Below are 14,035 nucleotides of genomic sequence, written 5' to 3'. Positions count from 1 at the left end.
AATTATTGAATCATCCCCATTTTAATTTCTTTTCTCTGATTCAAATATCCAATGACGTACTTGTCATATTACAAAGCAAAAAACAATTATACTACCAAAACAGGCTTTTGATTTTATTTCTTTTATTTTTGAGAAGTATCTCAAAATTCCTCAAAGGATATATATTTTCTAAACATATCACAATTTGTTTTAAGAAATTCTTCCGAAATTTTTGATTTAAGAAAGCTTATAAAAAGATTGAACAACAACAGAATACGTTAAAAAAAAAGTTGAAAAATGTGACATCTTAAAGAGTTCTTTTAGATTCTGTAAATTGTGTGCCGACAAAAAAAAAAATCGGTAAATTGTGTGATATCTTGGAATTATTATTAAAATCATCATTTTGACAATTAATATAATTTTCCGACCGGAAAAAAAAAAAACAGACATTGATTGGTAATTTTATGAGGGTAACCGAAAACCAAATTCATTCTGACAAAAAAGGGTGGAGATTTGAAACGCAAAAGGTTTCCTTGACGGGAAATCACGGATCCGCCATTAGAGAAGAAAGATAGAGACAAGTCATCTTCTTCTTCCCCACACTAGATCTGCTGTATCCACCTTCTTTCACTCTCTGTCTCAGTCTCCAGGGTTTTGGCGATTGCCTACCTTCTCCGTCGTTTGCTTCTCGCCAGCAGCTATGGTTTCCTCTACAAAAATCAAATCCGTTGATTTCTACAGGTTCGATCCTCTGATCTCTCTGGCATTTCCTCGATTCTGATTGCCTCCGATGCATGTGCCCATGAACATACATTTTTGGCTTTATGATTCGAAAATGACGAATCTTTCTCTTATATTTCACCAACTGATCTCATTTTTGAAGTGCACCTTTTGTTTTTGTTATTGTTGATTAGGAAAATCCCGAGAGATTTGACAGAGGCATCTTTATCAGGTGCTGGGTTATCCATTGTAGCTGCTCTCGTTATGATGCTTTTGTTTGGAATGGTAAATCCTCTTTTACCCCTTTTTTTTTTTTAAATGAAGATTTTAGTTTTGTTTGGATCGTTTTTCCGACATGATCGATCTCCTTGACATTTCTCTGTTTGATGAAGTAAGTCTTGTAAGCTAGCGTCTTGATTAAGATGTGATCTTTATTTATCTTGCAGGAGCTGAGTAGTTATTTGGAAGTAAGCACTACCACAGCTGTCGTTGTTGACAATAGCGCCGATGGAGACTTCTTACGCATTACTTTCAACATCAGGTTTGATATTGATTACTATTGAATTCTGCTCTACACGTCCATTGAACATGTATAACAGTCACTAGAATCTTAAAGAGATTGGTTTCTTGCCGAGTAATTGCTATGATGTAGTTTCAAATCTTTGTCATGTGAGGGGGAGATTGAATGGTTTTATCTATAAGGTGACATTTTGTTTTTTGTATCTTCTCCTTTTCTTTGTAGTTTTCCTGCTCTTTCATGTGAATTTGCGTCCGTTGATGTGAGTGACGTTTTGGGAACAGTAAGTCTCTGCTCACAACTCTCTGTCTTTCTATTTTGATGATCCCATTCTCACTGTTAGGATGCATTCTGCAATCACTGTTGTATGGTTATCAAACAAAAAGCAAAACGCAGAAGGAAAAGCTTAAATCTTGACATTTTCTTCAGCATCAGAGAATGTATCTTTGGTTAAATGATATATGATAGTCTGTCTATATAAGCATTTTGAATTGGTTGTGCAATGATGATATGGATTTAATCCGATTTTATATAGTTTGGTGAAACTTAATAATACCTTCCTAATGCAGAGAAATGTTTTTATCGTACTTATCACCTTATCCCTGAAGTCTCTGTTTCAGTTGTGCCGAACTTCTAATGTATTATGTAAAAAGCAGGACGTACTGCCTCCACCAAGCTATGTTATATATGTGTATACCCTGCATATCATTTGTATGATTAGCTGTGGCCTAGATCTAATTTGATGTTTAAATTTTCAGAATAGGTTGAATATAACAAAAACAGTTCGCAAGTTTCCAATTGATCCGCATTTAAGGACCACTGGTGCAGAATTCCACTCTGGCCTTGCATTACATGACATCAACCATGGAGAAGAGAGTAAGGAAGAGTTTCCTGACGGTGCCATACCATTAACCAGTGGTAGTTTTGAATCATATTCACATCAGTGAGTAGGCAGCTTATTTTATTTTATCATTGCGCATGTACAGGAATCCTGTCTGAGGGGTTGAATAATGGATTGACGTAAGTTGACTTTCTTATGCAGCTTTCCAATATTGATTGTTAACTTTTATGCACCATGGTGCTACTGGAGTAATCGTCTGGTAATTCTCTTATTCATCTCTTATGCTTTTTTTCAAACTTTCCGATTTCGTGTTCTTTTTCATCTGGTATGCAAGCACTAATGGTTCCGTTCTGAATGTACTCATCATAACTTGTTCTTTCCGCTTGACCGAGGGAGAAAGAATCTGCCTTTTTACGCTCTTGACTGTTAATTGTAAATAGATTCAATCAGGATACCTGAAATCCGTAGACATGTCATTAGGGAAATTTACTTTCTTTCTATCTCGTGTATTACGTTTTGTTCTATAGGGATATGGTGTTTATTGTTCTGTGTTACGAATTGTAGATGACAATCTCATTTCTCTTGAAAAATTAATATTTTGTAGATTTTACGGGTATTATGTAACTCAGTACCTGCCTGTTCATGTATGGTTATAATGAGTTTCTTTTGTATTCTACTACTCGCTACAGAAACCGTCTTGGGAGAAAGCAGCTAATATTATAAAACAGAGGTTTGCATTAGACTCTTCTGCGTGTTTATTAAGTTGTGAAATTCTGTAGTCACCCTCGCTATCTGGTATTTTTCCTTTCTGAAACATGGTCATGCTAATATTCTGATGCAGATATGATCCTGAAACTGATGGGCGTGTTCTTCTAGGAAACGTTGATTGCACGGAAGAAGCTGCGCTATGCAGGAGGTACTACGAAGTTGATGTTATACTCAATATTATTGTTGTTTTGGGTTGTATGAAACTTAGTGATTTGGTCTGAAAATTGCTGAGAGAAGCTAGTTCGTTTCTTGCTTGTTCGCTCACCTATCTAATGGTTGCTGTTTGACTGTCACTCAGATTAATTTCTCGTTTTGACCTGACATAAACTGTGAAATATATTTTCCAGGAATCATATACAAGGCTATCCATCTATTCGGATTTTCCGAAAAGGCAGTGACCTTAGGTGAGAAACCATCTGTTAAGACGTTTTACTTGCAACTAGTGAAGCTATAATTCTTCATGTCTTCTACTTAACCTTATTTGTCAATGCGGCGAGAAACTCTGTGTCTCCTGTGTGAAAGACATATCTGTTGGTGCCAACATTCTTATAAAATTGTTCCCTGTTATTTTGTTTTCAGAGAGGACCATGGACACCACGAACATGAATCTTACTATGGAGATCGGGACACAGATAGTATAGTTAAGGTAGACAAATCCAAATTGTGTTCCAGTATCAGGAAGAAATTAGTCAACATTCACATTAATGTTTCTGTGTGTGTTCGTTTATAAAAAGCGGGTAGTTGTGTCTGTCAATTAATTTACTTATACATTCACTTTATATCTTTTTGCTGCGTTTTGAGTCAACACTAAGCATGTCCTTCTAAAAGTTCATATACAATGATTTTTTTTTTTCTCCCAGATGGTGGACGGATTGGTTGCACCTATCCACCCTGAGACTCACAAGCTAGCTTTGGATGGTATATCCAATGATACAGCAAAAAATCTTAAAAAGGCACCAGTTACAGGAGGTTGTAGAGTTGAAGGGTATGTGCGTGTAAAGAAGGTAAACCTCAGACTGAAAAACTGAAGACAGAATCAATGTCCCTATAATTGATTTGTGGCCTGTTTTGATATTTTTCCCAGCTTTACTGTACTAGAATTTTGTCTTTTCTATGTTTCAGGTTCCAGGAAACCTCGTTATCTCAGCTCATTCAGGAGCTCATTCGTTCGATTCTACTCAAATGAACATGTCACATGTTGTGACTCATCTTTCATTTGGGAGGATGATATCACCTAGGTTGCTGACCGATATGAGGCGATTGTTGCCATATCTTGGCCAAAGCCATGGCAGGCTGGATGAAAAAGCATTCATAAATCAACATGAGTTTGGTGCCAATGTTACTGTAAGTCCCAAAAACCTTCATTTGAATTTAGATTCTTGAACTTCCGGTCACATTTTCTTCCACACATCATTACCTAATTATTTCCTACACTATAACCGTTGTACACAGATCGAACACTACCTTCAAATAGTCAAAACAGAAGTCATTACAAGAAAATCCGGTCAAGAACATTCATTGATCGAGGAATATGAATACACCGCTCACAGCAGCGTGGCTCAGACTTACTACTTGCCCGTTGCAAAGTTTCACTTTGAGCTCTCTCCCATGCAGGTTCAGTCTTTGTTCACACAAACGAGAAGATAATATCTCTCGCAAATGTCTGAATATCACACACTCCTCTTTATAATTACTCATTGTTTGCTCTGTTTTTGCAGATTTTAATAACCGAAAACCCAAAGTCCTTCTCACACTTCATTACAAATCTTTGCGCCATTATTGGTGGTGTTTTCACGGTTAGTACATTCTCAGTCAATCTTGCTTCTTCATACTCTCATGGACTCCATGGTGATTACAGATTCCGGCTGTTATATTTTTTCAGGTTGCGGGAATACTAGATTCAATTTTCCACAATACAATAAGGCTGGTCAAAAAGGTCGAACTCGGAAAAAATATTTGATCGGCGACTTGAGGTTAGAATTTTCCATTAATCTATAAAACCATAGAAGAACCTCAGACTGTTTATTTGAAGTAGCTGTTCTACAGAGAAAAACCTCAGAAAAGAGAAAGAGATTTTGTTTGACACTATTTTTTAGTTTCTTCATAATTCTTGAGTCTTTCAATTTCCGCCTTCTTTCTTTATCCTTCAATTTCTCCATAGATAATATAGACGATGTATCAGTAACATGCACACAAGTAGAAGTTTTTTTATTCATTTACATGAGAAACAAATCGGTTAAAATCAAACAACAAACACCAATTGACACAAACTCGGGTGAAAAGAGAAAGGGAAAAGACTGTTTACAGAGTGAAAACAGAAGACAAAAGAGAATACTTCTTAGTGTAGGAATAGAGTGGAAGCAAGAGCAGCCCCGAGAAGAGCAGCGACAAAGGAAGCAGATGGAGAAGCTGCGTTGTTGTTTGGAGTTTCTTGAGATGGAGTAGGCATAGGTGCTGGGGTCATCTCAACGGTTCCTGTGACAGGCGGAGAAGGAGCGGATTCTCCAGAGGGAGCCGGAGCTGGAGACGGCGGTGATGTGGCCTTGTTTCTATCAGCCATGACGATGACCACGAGCTTCTCATTCTTTTTGCAGTTGTCTTTGTTTCCACTGATGAAATAGTATGGCCCAGAGCTGGTTAGTGCGAAGGAAGTTTTGCCATCGGCGAACTTAGCGGTTGGTGCGTCCGTGTTGCAGCTGTCGTAAGCGTCTCTTGTGACTTGGAGCACTGAATCTTGGTTTGGTTGGTAGACGAACACTGCAAAATTGTTTACATCTTTGTGTGTCATGTGTGAAAGAAAACTATGATTATGGTTATTACTAGAGTGTTGGAAACTTACGGAGAGAATCGCCGATTTGGAATCTGCTCTGTTCTGCCCATTGACTGTAAACTTGAGAACCGGAAGGGACGGTCCAACCTTTTGCACCACCGACCGCAAACTCTCTGGCGTAGGCTTTGTTAACGACCATGAACAGACACACGAGGCCAAACCCACGAAGCATCATGTTCTTTAGGTTTCGAACCATTTCTTGAACCGAGTAAAGACAAGAAAAGGCGATGTGAAAATCAAAAGGTGTTAAAGAGATATATGTTGATGAGACTTGATGAAAGACGGTTTGGGTTTATATAAAGGTGAAATATTGCAGAGAAGCTTTTTAATCTTTCTTTCTCAGATATTAAGCAAAGCATAAATGCCTCTTTTCAAGAAGTGTTTCAGTTTTGGAATCTCATGTGACTTGCTTCTGTCGACGATGTCTTTTGTTCCTTGCTTCCGAATATTTGATGTTTTATTTACTATTACTTTTTTCGATAAAGATGTTAAAAGAAACGAGAGATTTCGCACAAAAATATTCAAATTAATCAAAAGACTAAATCTTCTTCATGTCAAAAAAAAGGGAGCCAGCATTGTTCTGAGCTTTTGGGATTTACCAGAGAGAACAACATACACTTGAATACATTTTTATAGAGCAAACAAATTGTATAATACAACATGTCAAAGTTTTTCAATATTAGATCAATCATATTACAAAAGATCTCTTCACATCTGCTCCTTCTGATCATTCCTCTGTTCAGCAACATCATCAAAAACACCAATCTTTTAAAAAATCAAAGATCAAACACTGACCAGTTATGTGCTAACCCATCATTAGTACAAAAGCCGCAACTGCTGCGAAAACAATGGACATCAAGACGCTGATTCCATGCCTATGTCCTGAGCTCTTCTTTGGGAAATGTTTGGGAAGAGCACATTCTTCTCCATTGAAGAAAAGTTTGGTTGGGAAACCGTCGCCTTCGGGTATATTCAGTCCATTGATGTTTTTCTTGGTGAAGGAGATAACAGATTGTTGCTTTCCTGGCACGGGAGGGTCTCTTAGTGGATTGGTTCCGTTAACTTGACCCACAAGGTAGTTCAAACCAGGCAAGCCTTGGAACATAACAGTTCGATTGTTTGGTGGAACACGTGTTCCGTTAAAGGAGTAAACGTTTTCAAACCCTGGACCTGCTTTTCCCATCTCAACCGCTACAAACCAATCCTCGAACGCAAACTCTCTCCAGTTGAAAACGGTTAACCTCGCGGTCCAACCGTTTCTGTAGTCCGTGTTAACGTGCCAGTTAATACTGACTCCACAGTTATCCGGACATGGAAGTTTCTTGGGTATTGGCATGTGGTTATGTTTAGCCCAAGCTTTAGCTACTAAGGTCCGGTTATCGAACGGGACGAGGAGGGCGTTAGGAGGGAGGAGGAGCGGGTTACGGTCAGCATTGCAAGTGTCTGTATCTATGTTATTGCATCCGCAAGCGCAAGTGTTGCAAGGAACCGCAGAGTTGTTGTAAAAGGCAGAGAAGGAGACACAACATCTTGTGGCCTGAGCTTTTGGTTTGGTTATGTTGCAGACCACTTGCCAGCTGGCGATTGCGTAGGTTACAGCCGGTAGACCGCTAGAATCCGGGAATGGAGTCGGGTCGACCCGAACCGGTGGCCCGCATTTGTACTGCGGGTTGAGAACACCATCGATTTTCCAATTCTGAGGCGGGTATAGAGCTGTTCTGTTTAGATCAGGAGGCAACTTGAAAACCTAACAAATTGAGAGAAACAAACAAAAGTTTTAAACCCTTAAAGTTTCTGTGGTTCTTGACAAAATTTGACGAAAAATATTTGTTACCTGCAATTGAAACATAGATCGAGCTTTCGAAGGATCCATAATAGGTGACAAGAGAGTTCCGTTTTTGCAACAGAAAGGTAACTTTCCGGTCACGTTATCGTCTTTCCTTTCAGGAGGCAAATCGGAAATGGCTGGCTTCTTCTGACAATTCATGACCTGAGAGAAATCTAAGTCTTTGTAATACCGTCCAGCTTTGCTGTAAATGCATTCGGATGGATCTCTCTTGTAAGTGTAAGCTCCTCGCATTGTGTTTATAAACTCTCCTCGCGTCCATTCCCAAGTCAGGTTCCAACGGTCTAAGCGCCCGAGCGGATTATCGTTGTCAATGGTCACTTGAGCTAAGTAGTTGCTGTCGAATGCTTGTAGAACATCGTATACCATGTTCAGGTCACCGTACCTTCTCGGTGCAAACTTTGTCTTTGGTCCGGTTTGTACCTTGATCTTAGGGTTTCTTTTGCAACAAACGTGCATGTTGCCTCCTGCACAAGAAATTTAACCCACCGACTTTTGGTCAAAATTTGCTTAATAAATGGCAAATGTTAATGCGAGATTACGTTTTGCATTGCGTCAACCATTTTCAAAGATACAAGGTTTAAAAAGCTGCGTTTTTTTAAAATGTAAATACAAAATTTATAACCTAATAAATGTAAACATAAATTACTTGCGTTTGAAGCAATCGAGTCTAATTTGATCTAACCTTTTCTCACCGCGGCGGGGCATTCCCAACCGTCGTTGGTGAGCTTAATAGTTCTCGGCATAGGTGTGACCGACTTTTCAACCCCAAAAAAAGTTCCGGTGATTTCGATATTCGTCGATATCTGAGTGAAATCACCTGCGGTTTCAATAGAGGTTTTCAAATCCGTGTTTGGCGATCCAACGAACGTGGTTCCATTGCTAGCATCCAGAGGATAATCTCCGTCCATTGGAGCCGCACCAGTCGCTGAAACGATTAGCTCCTTGTGACGAAACCCTATAAACATTTGCCATCCCTTGAGCTCTTCCTTACCCGCGTTTACAATCATCGCAGACGCTTTAAACGCCCACGATTGTGCGGTCACGTTCTTGACATGCGGGTACTCTCTTTCCCGGCTTCCGAAGCTATAGCTCATGAAGATACCGTTGCAATGTGCCATCTCAGGCGGCGGCTCGACTCCTCCTGCTCCGTCTTCGCTCGGTGTTCCATAATCTTGGCCGTTGCACAGAAATATAATCGATGATAACAAAATCAATAGACTTAATGAATAGCGTGCGTCCCAAGGTATCTTCATCCCTGTTTTAATTTCAACAGCCTTCATCGTTTGAATTTTTACCCTTTCTTCCTCACCGCCTTGTGATTACTTGAACCGCAAGGCAGCGAGAGAAAAGAAAAAAAACCTAAGGGATCGACCAAGCCTTTAGCTAAAAGAGAGATTCAATCAAAACGATAAAGGTTTTAGTGTGAAAAAACCTGTAAAAAAGATCAAAATCTAAAAGTTTTGATTCAAAGAAAGGAAGGTGGTTGGAGAAGAAGAGGTCTCAAAAGGTAGTTTTGATATGAGCCTCTGGTTTTATTTGGTGGTCACGGGGAGAGACATTTAAGAATGTGTGTTATGGCAATTACTAATTTTGGAATAGAGTTTCGTAGTTGTTTATTAACTAAAAACCGCTTCGATTGTTTTCGAAATGAAACAAACTTGGGTCTTATATTTACTTGGATTCCATAATAATTTGAATTCTAATTAAGTTTTCAGATTAGTTTTTTAACTAAGGTGAATAGGGGTTTTGTACATTTTCAGTTTTTTTTTACATCAAATTTATATTCAACTTTTCCAATTATTTAAGCTAGTTTATTTAATAATCACTGTATACTTTATATTCGATATCAATTTGTTTTTGTTTAATTCAATAACATGCAATATGCGAATTTGAATCCAGGTGAGAATACATTGACTAGCTCAAACTACTAAACTACATGTTGTGGTATATCCGAGATCAATTTTTATAAGATAAAGTATTACTAGTAAATTAGTTTCTTTTTATCTAAAAGTTTCTATACTGAATTTGTGAAGATGAATTTACACATAGTGGTTTTCTCAACAAAAAAAAAAAGAATTACACATAGTGGATTGGTCAGTAGTGGGTGTAGACTGTAGAGATCATCAGATCAAGGATTAATGTGTGTGGGTGTAGAAAATCAGAATTTCCTTAGAGAAAGGTAGCCTTTACGAGAAAGGAAAAATGTGAAGATGAATTTACATATAGTGGTCATATTATATTTTCGATATGAATATTGACTGATCTTGTTTAACTAATAATTAGTGTGTACGAACGAGTGTCCATCCGATTCGACCCGAGTCTAGATTGTACAGAGAGGCGGAGGAACGGGGTCACATGTCCCTTATTTTTTTATTTTTTAAAATATTTAGATAAATTTAATCAAAATATTTTTTTTAGCAATAAAAAATAAAAAATTGTTTTGCAACTAATTTTTTTCTTCTATTTATAAATTATGCCTTAACTAATTTTTTTTCTAGATCTGCTAAACGTTTTGGGACATATGCCATTTAGGATCCAAAAATACCTAATGAAAACCTCTAATTATTTGTCCAACAGTACAAGAAAACGTGTTGTGATGAATTGATGTTTGTACCCTAGCTACAGTATATATAAAAACAAAAATAGCAATTATTATCGTTATACAATCTCAGGAATTTGATAGATCTTTTAATTCAGAAAGAAACAGAGTTTCTTACTTATTACTGTTGGTGGTGTACTCCGCACCCCCGATTTAATCCGATATGAACCAAGATCGGCCCAATTGATTCCGATTTACGATGGTTCATATCCAAAAGATATTCGGCCTATTAATAGCTTATGGTTTTCTAAAGTCCGTTATACAATATCGGCATTAACATTTAAACTTTACGGAATATTTCCTTAATCTTATCCAAGAAAAAGAAATATTTCTGAATCCAAATCCAAATAGAAAAAGGAAATCGTTTAGAGAGACCGATTTCAAAACCCTATAAATAGAAGAGACTCCTCTTCTTTCAAAGATCATACACAATTTTAATAATAGAACTACGAATGGCTTGATACCTTCTCAAGGGTACGTAAGCAGCTCATCTTGAGTTCAACTATAACATCAATAAAAACTTTTTGTGTGATACTCGGTATCAACAATTACATTTTTGGTGTTAAGGTTGATTTCAGTAGTAGTTTTATTTTGTTCTCTTACAAAATAAAATAAGATATGGTTTTTTGTTATTAAACATCCCTAGTTGTTTCTAGTTTTGGTCCATTATGGTAATAAATTACAAAGATACTTGGATTTTTTTAAAAAAATCTAATTCCTTACGTCCACTAGGCACTAACTTGTTTTCCTAAGCGCGTGTCTGTGTCTGCTAATTAGTCGTCTCTTGGAGTCAACTCGAAATATCTTCAATCTTTTAGACAAAGACCAAGAATCTATAAAAAAAAACATCTTCAATTTTTCAGACAGAAAGATCAAAATCTGAAACTCAAACTCAAACTCAAATGGATCCAGAACAAGACAGAGACGGTGGTGGTAGAAGTTGTTGTAGCTGCTGTCTCAGCTTCATCTTCACAGCTGGTCTCACCTCTCTGTTCCTATGGCTCAGTCTCCGTCCCGACAAACCCAAATGCTCGATCGAATACTTTTACGTTCCTGCCCTCGACAAATCCCTCAATTCACGAACCAATACCACTCTCAATTTCATGGTTCGTCTCGCAAATCCAAACAGAGACCAAGGAATCTACTACGACGACGTCCAAGTTTCTTTATTCAACACCAACACAACGACCAATTCCTCTTCTCTTCTTGCTAATTCCACAGTGCGTAAATTCTACCAAGGACACAAGAAGAAGGCCAAGAAATGGGGTCAGGCTCTGCCTTTTAACAACCAGACGGTTTTACGAGCGGTTTTGCCTAATGGGTCGGCGGTTTTCCGGATGGATCTGAAGACGCAGGTGAGGTTCAAGATTATGTTCTGGAAAACCAAGAGGTATGGAATCGAGGTTGGTGCTGATGTTGAAGTCAACGGAAATGGAACTAAAGCTCATAAGAAAGGGATTAAGATGAAGAAATCTGATTCTTCTACGAGTTTAAGAACCTACTTTCCGGTTTGTGTTTTGATGAATCTGCTCGTATTCTTCGCTATTCGTTAAAACTGATTTGACGATTTCGATATTTTATTTTGCTTTTTTATTTTTTTGCTTTTGTTTATGTAGATTTTATTGACACTTTTCATGAGTTTTAGTTGTGTGTGTGTGTTTTTTTCATTTCTTCTTTTTTTCATGGTTTCTAAATTCGACCAAGTACTCATTCAATAATTAATTCCATTATTGTTTTGTTTCACTTTCAACTATGTATTAGTTTCTCTATCAACAAAATTCTATTTGGGAAATCAATGATCCTTTTTAAAGTGCACGTATGTACATACAAGACAATTATATCTTGGGCTTGAAATGAAGGAAAAAAGAACAAAACCAAAATAAATAAAAAAATATATAGTGAATCTAAAATATGGAGAGAACTTGAGTTTAAGAAGTTTTATGCAAAACTGGCAGATTCCATATAAGAAGGGAGTGGTTACAACACAACAATAATTTGGGGTTGTTCTCTAACTTTTTCTTATCAGTACGACAATCTCTTAACTTTTAGTTTTATATAATCAAATATTGTATTGTAGTTGCGCTCAATATTTTAGTATGACTTTGCCTTACGAATAGTCCGTTAAATCTATTTTTTAATTGCTTTTTCTGTTTCGGTATTGTGAAAGTTGTCATAGATTACTAGAAAAGTTGCCAAAAAGATAATTATTATGTTAGATAGTATTTTAATTGATTTGGCTATTTTTCCCCTTAATTTAAATTTGAATTTGTATTCTTTTTTTCCAACTCGTATGACATAGTCATGTTCTCTAGCTAACTCAAAATATCAGCCAATTCCAATAATCAGAGCAAAGAAGTCATTGCATATCCTTCTTTTTGCCAAATACTGCATATCTTTCTTCTTCATCTTCATCTTCCAATGTCTTCTGATGGAGAGGATGATTTGGAATGGTATGATTTGATCCCAGGCAAGCTCGAATTGGCATTGCGTTTCATGGTTATGTTCCTCTTCATTGTGTCTTTCATTGCTTTGTTACTCTGGTTTTGTACTTTCGTCCACCACTTTCCAAGATGCTCAGTCCATTACTTTTACATTTCTGCCCTCAACAAATCCCTGAATTCACCACACAATACCACTCTCAATTTCATGCTCCGTCTCAAAAACATCAACCCTAGACAAAGAATCTACTACGACGATGTCCACTTATCCTTCTCCAACTCCTCTCTTTTCGTTGTGGCTAAGTACACCGTGCCAAGATTCTATCAAGGACACGAGAAGAGTGCCAAGAAATGGGGACAGGCTCAGCCACTTGACAACGTGACCGTTTTACGAGCGGTTTTGCCTAATGGTTCTGCGGTTTTCCGGGTGGATTTGAAGACGCAGTTGAAGTATAAGTTTATGTTTTGGAAAACGAGAAGGTACAGATTCGAAGCTAGTGTATCTTGAAGTCAACGAGGATGGAGCCACCAAAGTCAAAAACAAAGAGGATGGAATTAAAATGAAGAAATCGGATTCTTCTACGCGATTAGCCTCTTTGCATTTTTGTGTTTTGATTTATTTGCTCATCTTCTTTGCTATTTGCTTACTCTGATCGATGATTTTCATTTCCATTGGCTTCTTGTTTTTGTTTTTTTTTTCTGCTCTGTGAATCTTTCCTCTATTTAGCTGTTACTAGATTGTATGTTGGTGTATAGCTTGATTTTCATATAGTACTGAGTAGTGACATATATTTTTTTATTCCTTAATTTTATAATTTTGTAGTGCTAAATAATATTTTATTAAGTAAATCAAAATATCAAAGGATTTATAAAAACCCAAAAAAAATATTTACAAGGATTCAAAATAGATAACAACCTTTTTTAATATCTATGTCTAAATATTCGTTAGATGAAAGCTCCATTTGCTTTTGAAATGGATAAATCTCAACTAAGATAATCTTCACAGAAATCCAAAAACAATTTATACGGCTGCCACTCTTTTGTTATTGCTTCAGTCGGAGTCACTGAGACATGATAATTTTTTTTATATTGCTACATTGATAACAACATAATCACTAATACCAATATTCCAAATAGTTGGTTGAGTTTGTATTTTAGACCATCTTTTGGAGTAATGGTAGTTTACAACAAAATATCCACCAGCATTAAATGAATAACCATCAAAGATTGAACTGAATTGGAACTTTTTTTTTATCAAATCCATTAGAAAAATCCCATGAAAAATGATTAAAAGCTTTGCCAACTCAAAAATAAATTAAAAAAAAAACAAATCAAAGAAAAAGTAGCAAAGGAAACTAACCAAGCTAATCGATTCAAATAACAGAGATAACTTACACAATGGTTTGCTTTTCCAATTCTCCTTGGAGCAGCTCCACCATTCAAAACCTACAAAAAAAAAAAGAAAAAAACAAACAAACGAACAAACAGAGAGTT

The 14,035-nt window shown here is 36.9% G+C and overlaps 5 protein-coding genes across 5 annotated transcripts; 3 read left to right on the top strand and 2 right to left on the bottom strand.

The window, feature by feature from the left end:
* The first annotated feature begins 461 nt into the window (after positions 1-461).
* Positions 462-4,951, top strand: LOC18024599 (protein disulfide-isomerase 5-3). The gene is made up of 15 exons (XM_006406306.2): positions 462-720; positions 894-984; positions 1,146-1,240; positions 1,442-1,499; positions 1,975-2,159; positions 2,259-2,316; positions 2,747-2,787; positions 2,899-2,973; positions 3,173-3,229; positions 3,405-3,471; positions 3,686-3,829; positions 3,948-4,169; positions 4,278-4,439; positions 4,544-4,621; positions 4,708-4,951. Exons 1-15 carry the CDS (start codon positions 680-682, stop codon positions 4,783-4,785), a joined length of 1,452 nt encoding a protein of 483 aa, XP_006406369.1. The 5' UTR covers positions 462-679; the 3' UTR covers positions 4,786-4,951.
* Positions 4,952-5,003: 52 nt separating this feature from the next.
* On the bottom strand, positions 5,004-5,918 carry LOC18024598 (early nodulin-like protein 1). Its single transcript, XM_006406305.2, has 2 exons — positions 5,665-5,918; positions 5,004-5,582 (listed from the first exon to the last, which is right to left on the bottom strand). Exons 1-2 carry the CDS (start codon positions 5,849-5,851, stop codon positions 5,164-5,166), a joined length of 606 nt encoding a protein of 201 aa, XP_006406368.1. The 5' UTR covers positions 5,852-5,918; the 3' UTR covers positions 5,004-5,163.
* Positions 5,919-6,277: 359 nt separating this feature from the next.
* On the bottom strand, positions 6,278-8,905 carry LOC18024597 (COBRA-like protein 10). The gene is made up of 3 exons (XM_006406304.2): positions 8,187-8,905; positions 7,490-7,968; positions 6,278-7,402 (listed from the first exon to the last, which is right to left on the bottom strand). Exons 1-3 carry the CDS (start codon positions 8,782-8,784, stop codon positions 6,461-6,463), a joined length of 2,019 nt encoding a protein of 672 aa, XP_006406367.1. The 5' UTR covers positions 8,785-8,905; the 3' UTR covers positions 6,278-6,460.
* Positions 8,906-10,934: 2,029 nt separating this feature from the next.
* LOC18024596 (protein NDR1) lies at positions 10,935-11,853 on the top strand. Its single transcript, XM_006406303.2, has one exon. It carries the CDS (start codon positions 11,006-11,008, stop codon positions 11,654-11,656), a length of 651 nt encoding a protein of 216 aa, XP_006406366.1. The 5' UTR covers positions 10,935-11,005; the 3' UTR covers positions 11,657-11,853.
* A 668-nt stretch (positions 11,854-12,521) lies between these two features.
* LOC18024595 (protein NDR1) lies at positions 12,522-13,194 on the top strand. Its single transcript, XM_006406302.2, is given in 2 exon segments — positions 12,522-13,046; positions 13,048-13,194. Coding segments are annotated over 2 exon segments (672 nt in total).
* Positions 13,195-14,035: the final 841 nt, after the last annotated feature.

The sequence above is a fragment of the Eutrema salsugineum genome, unplaced genomic scaffold (assembly GCF_000478725.1).
Source record: "Eutrema salsugineum unplaced genomic scaffold, Eutsalg1_0 scaffold_13, whole genome shotgun sequence".
NCBI lineage: Eukaryota > Viridiplantae > Streptophyta > Magnoliopsida > Brassicales > Brassicaceae > Eutrema > Eutrema salsugineum.
This window is presented reverse-complemented; position numbering and strand designations above follow the sequence as displayed.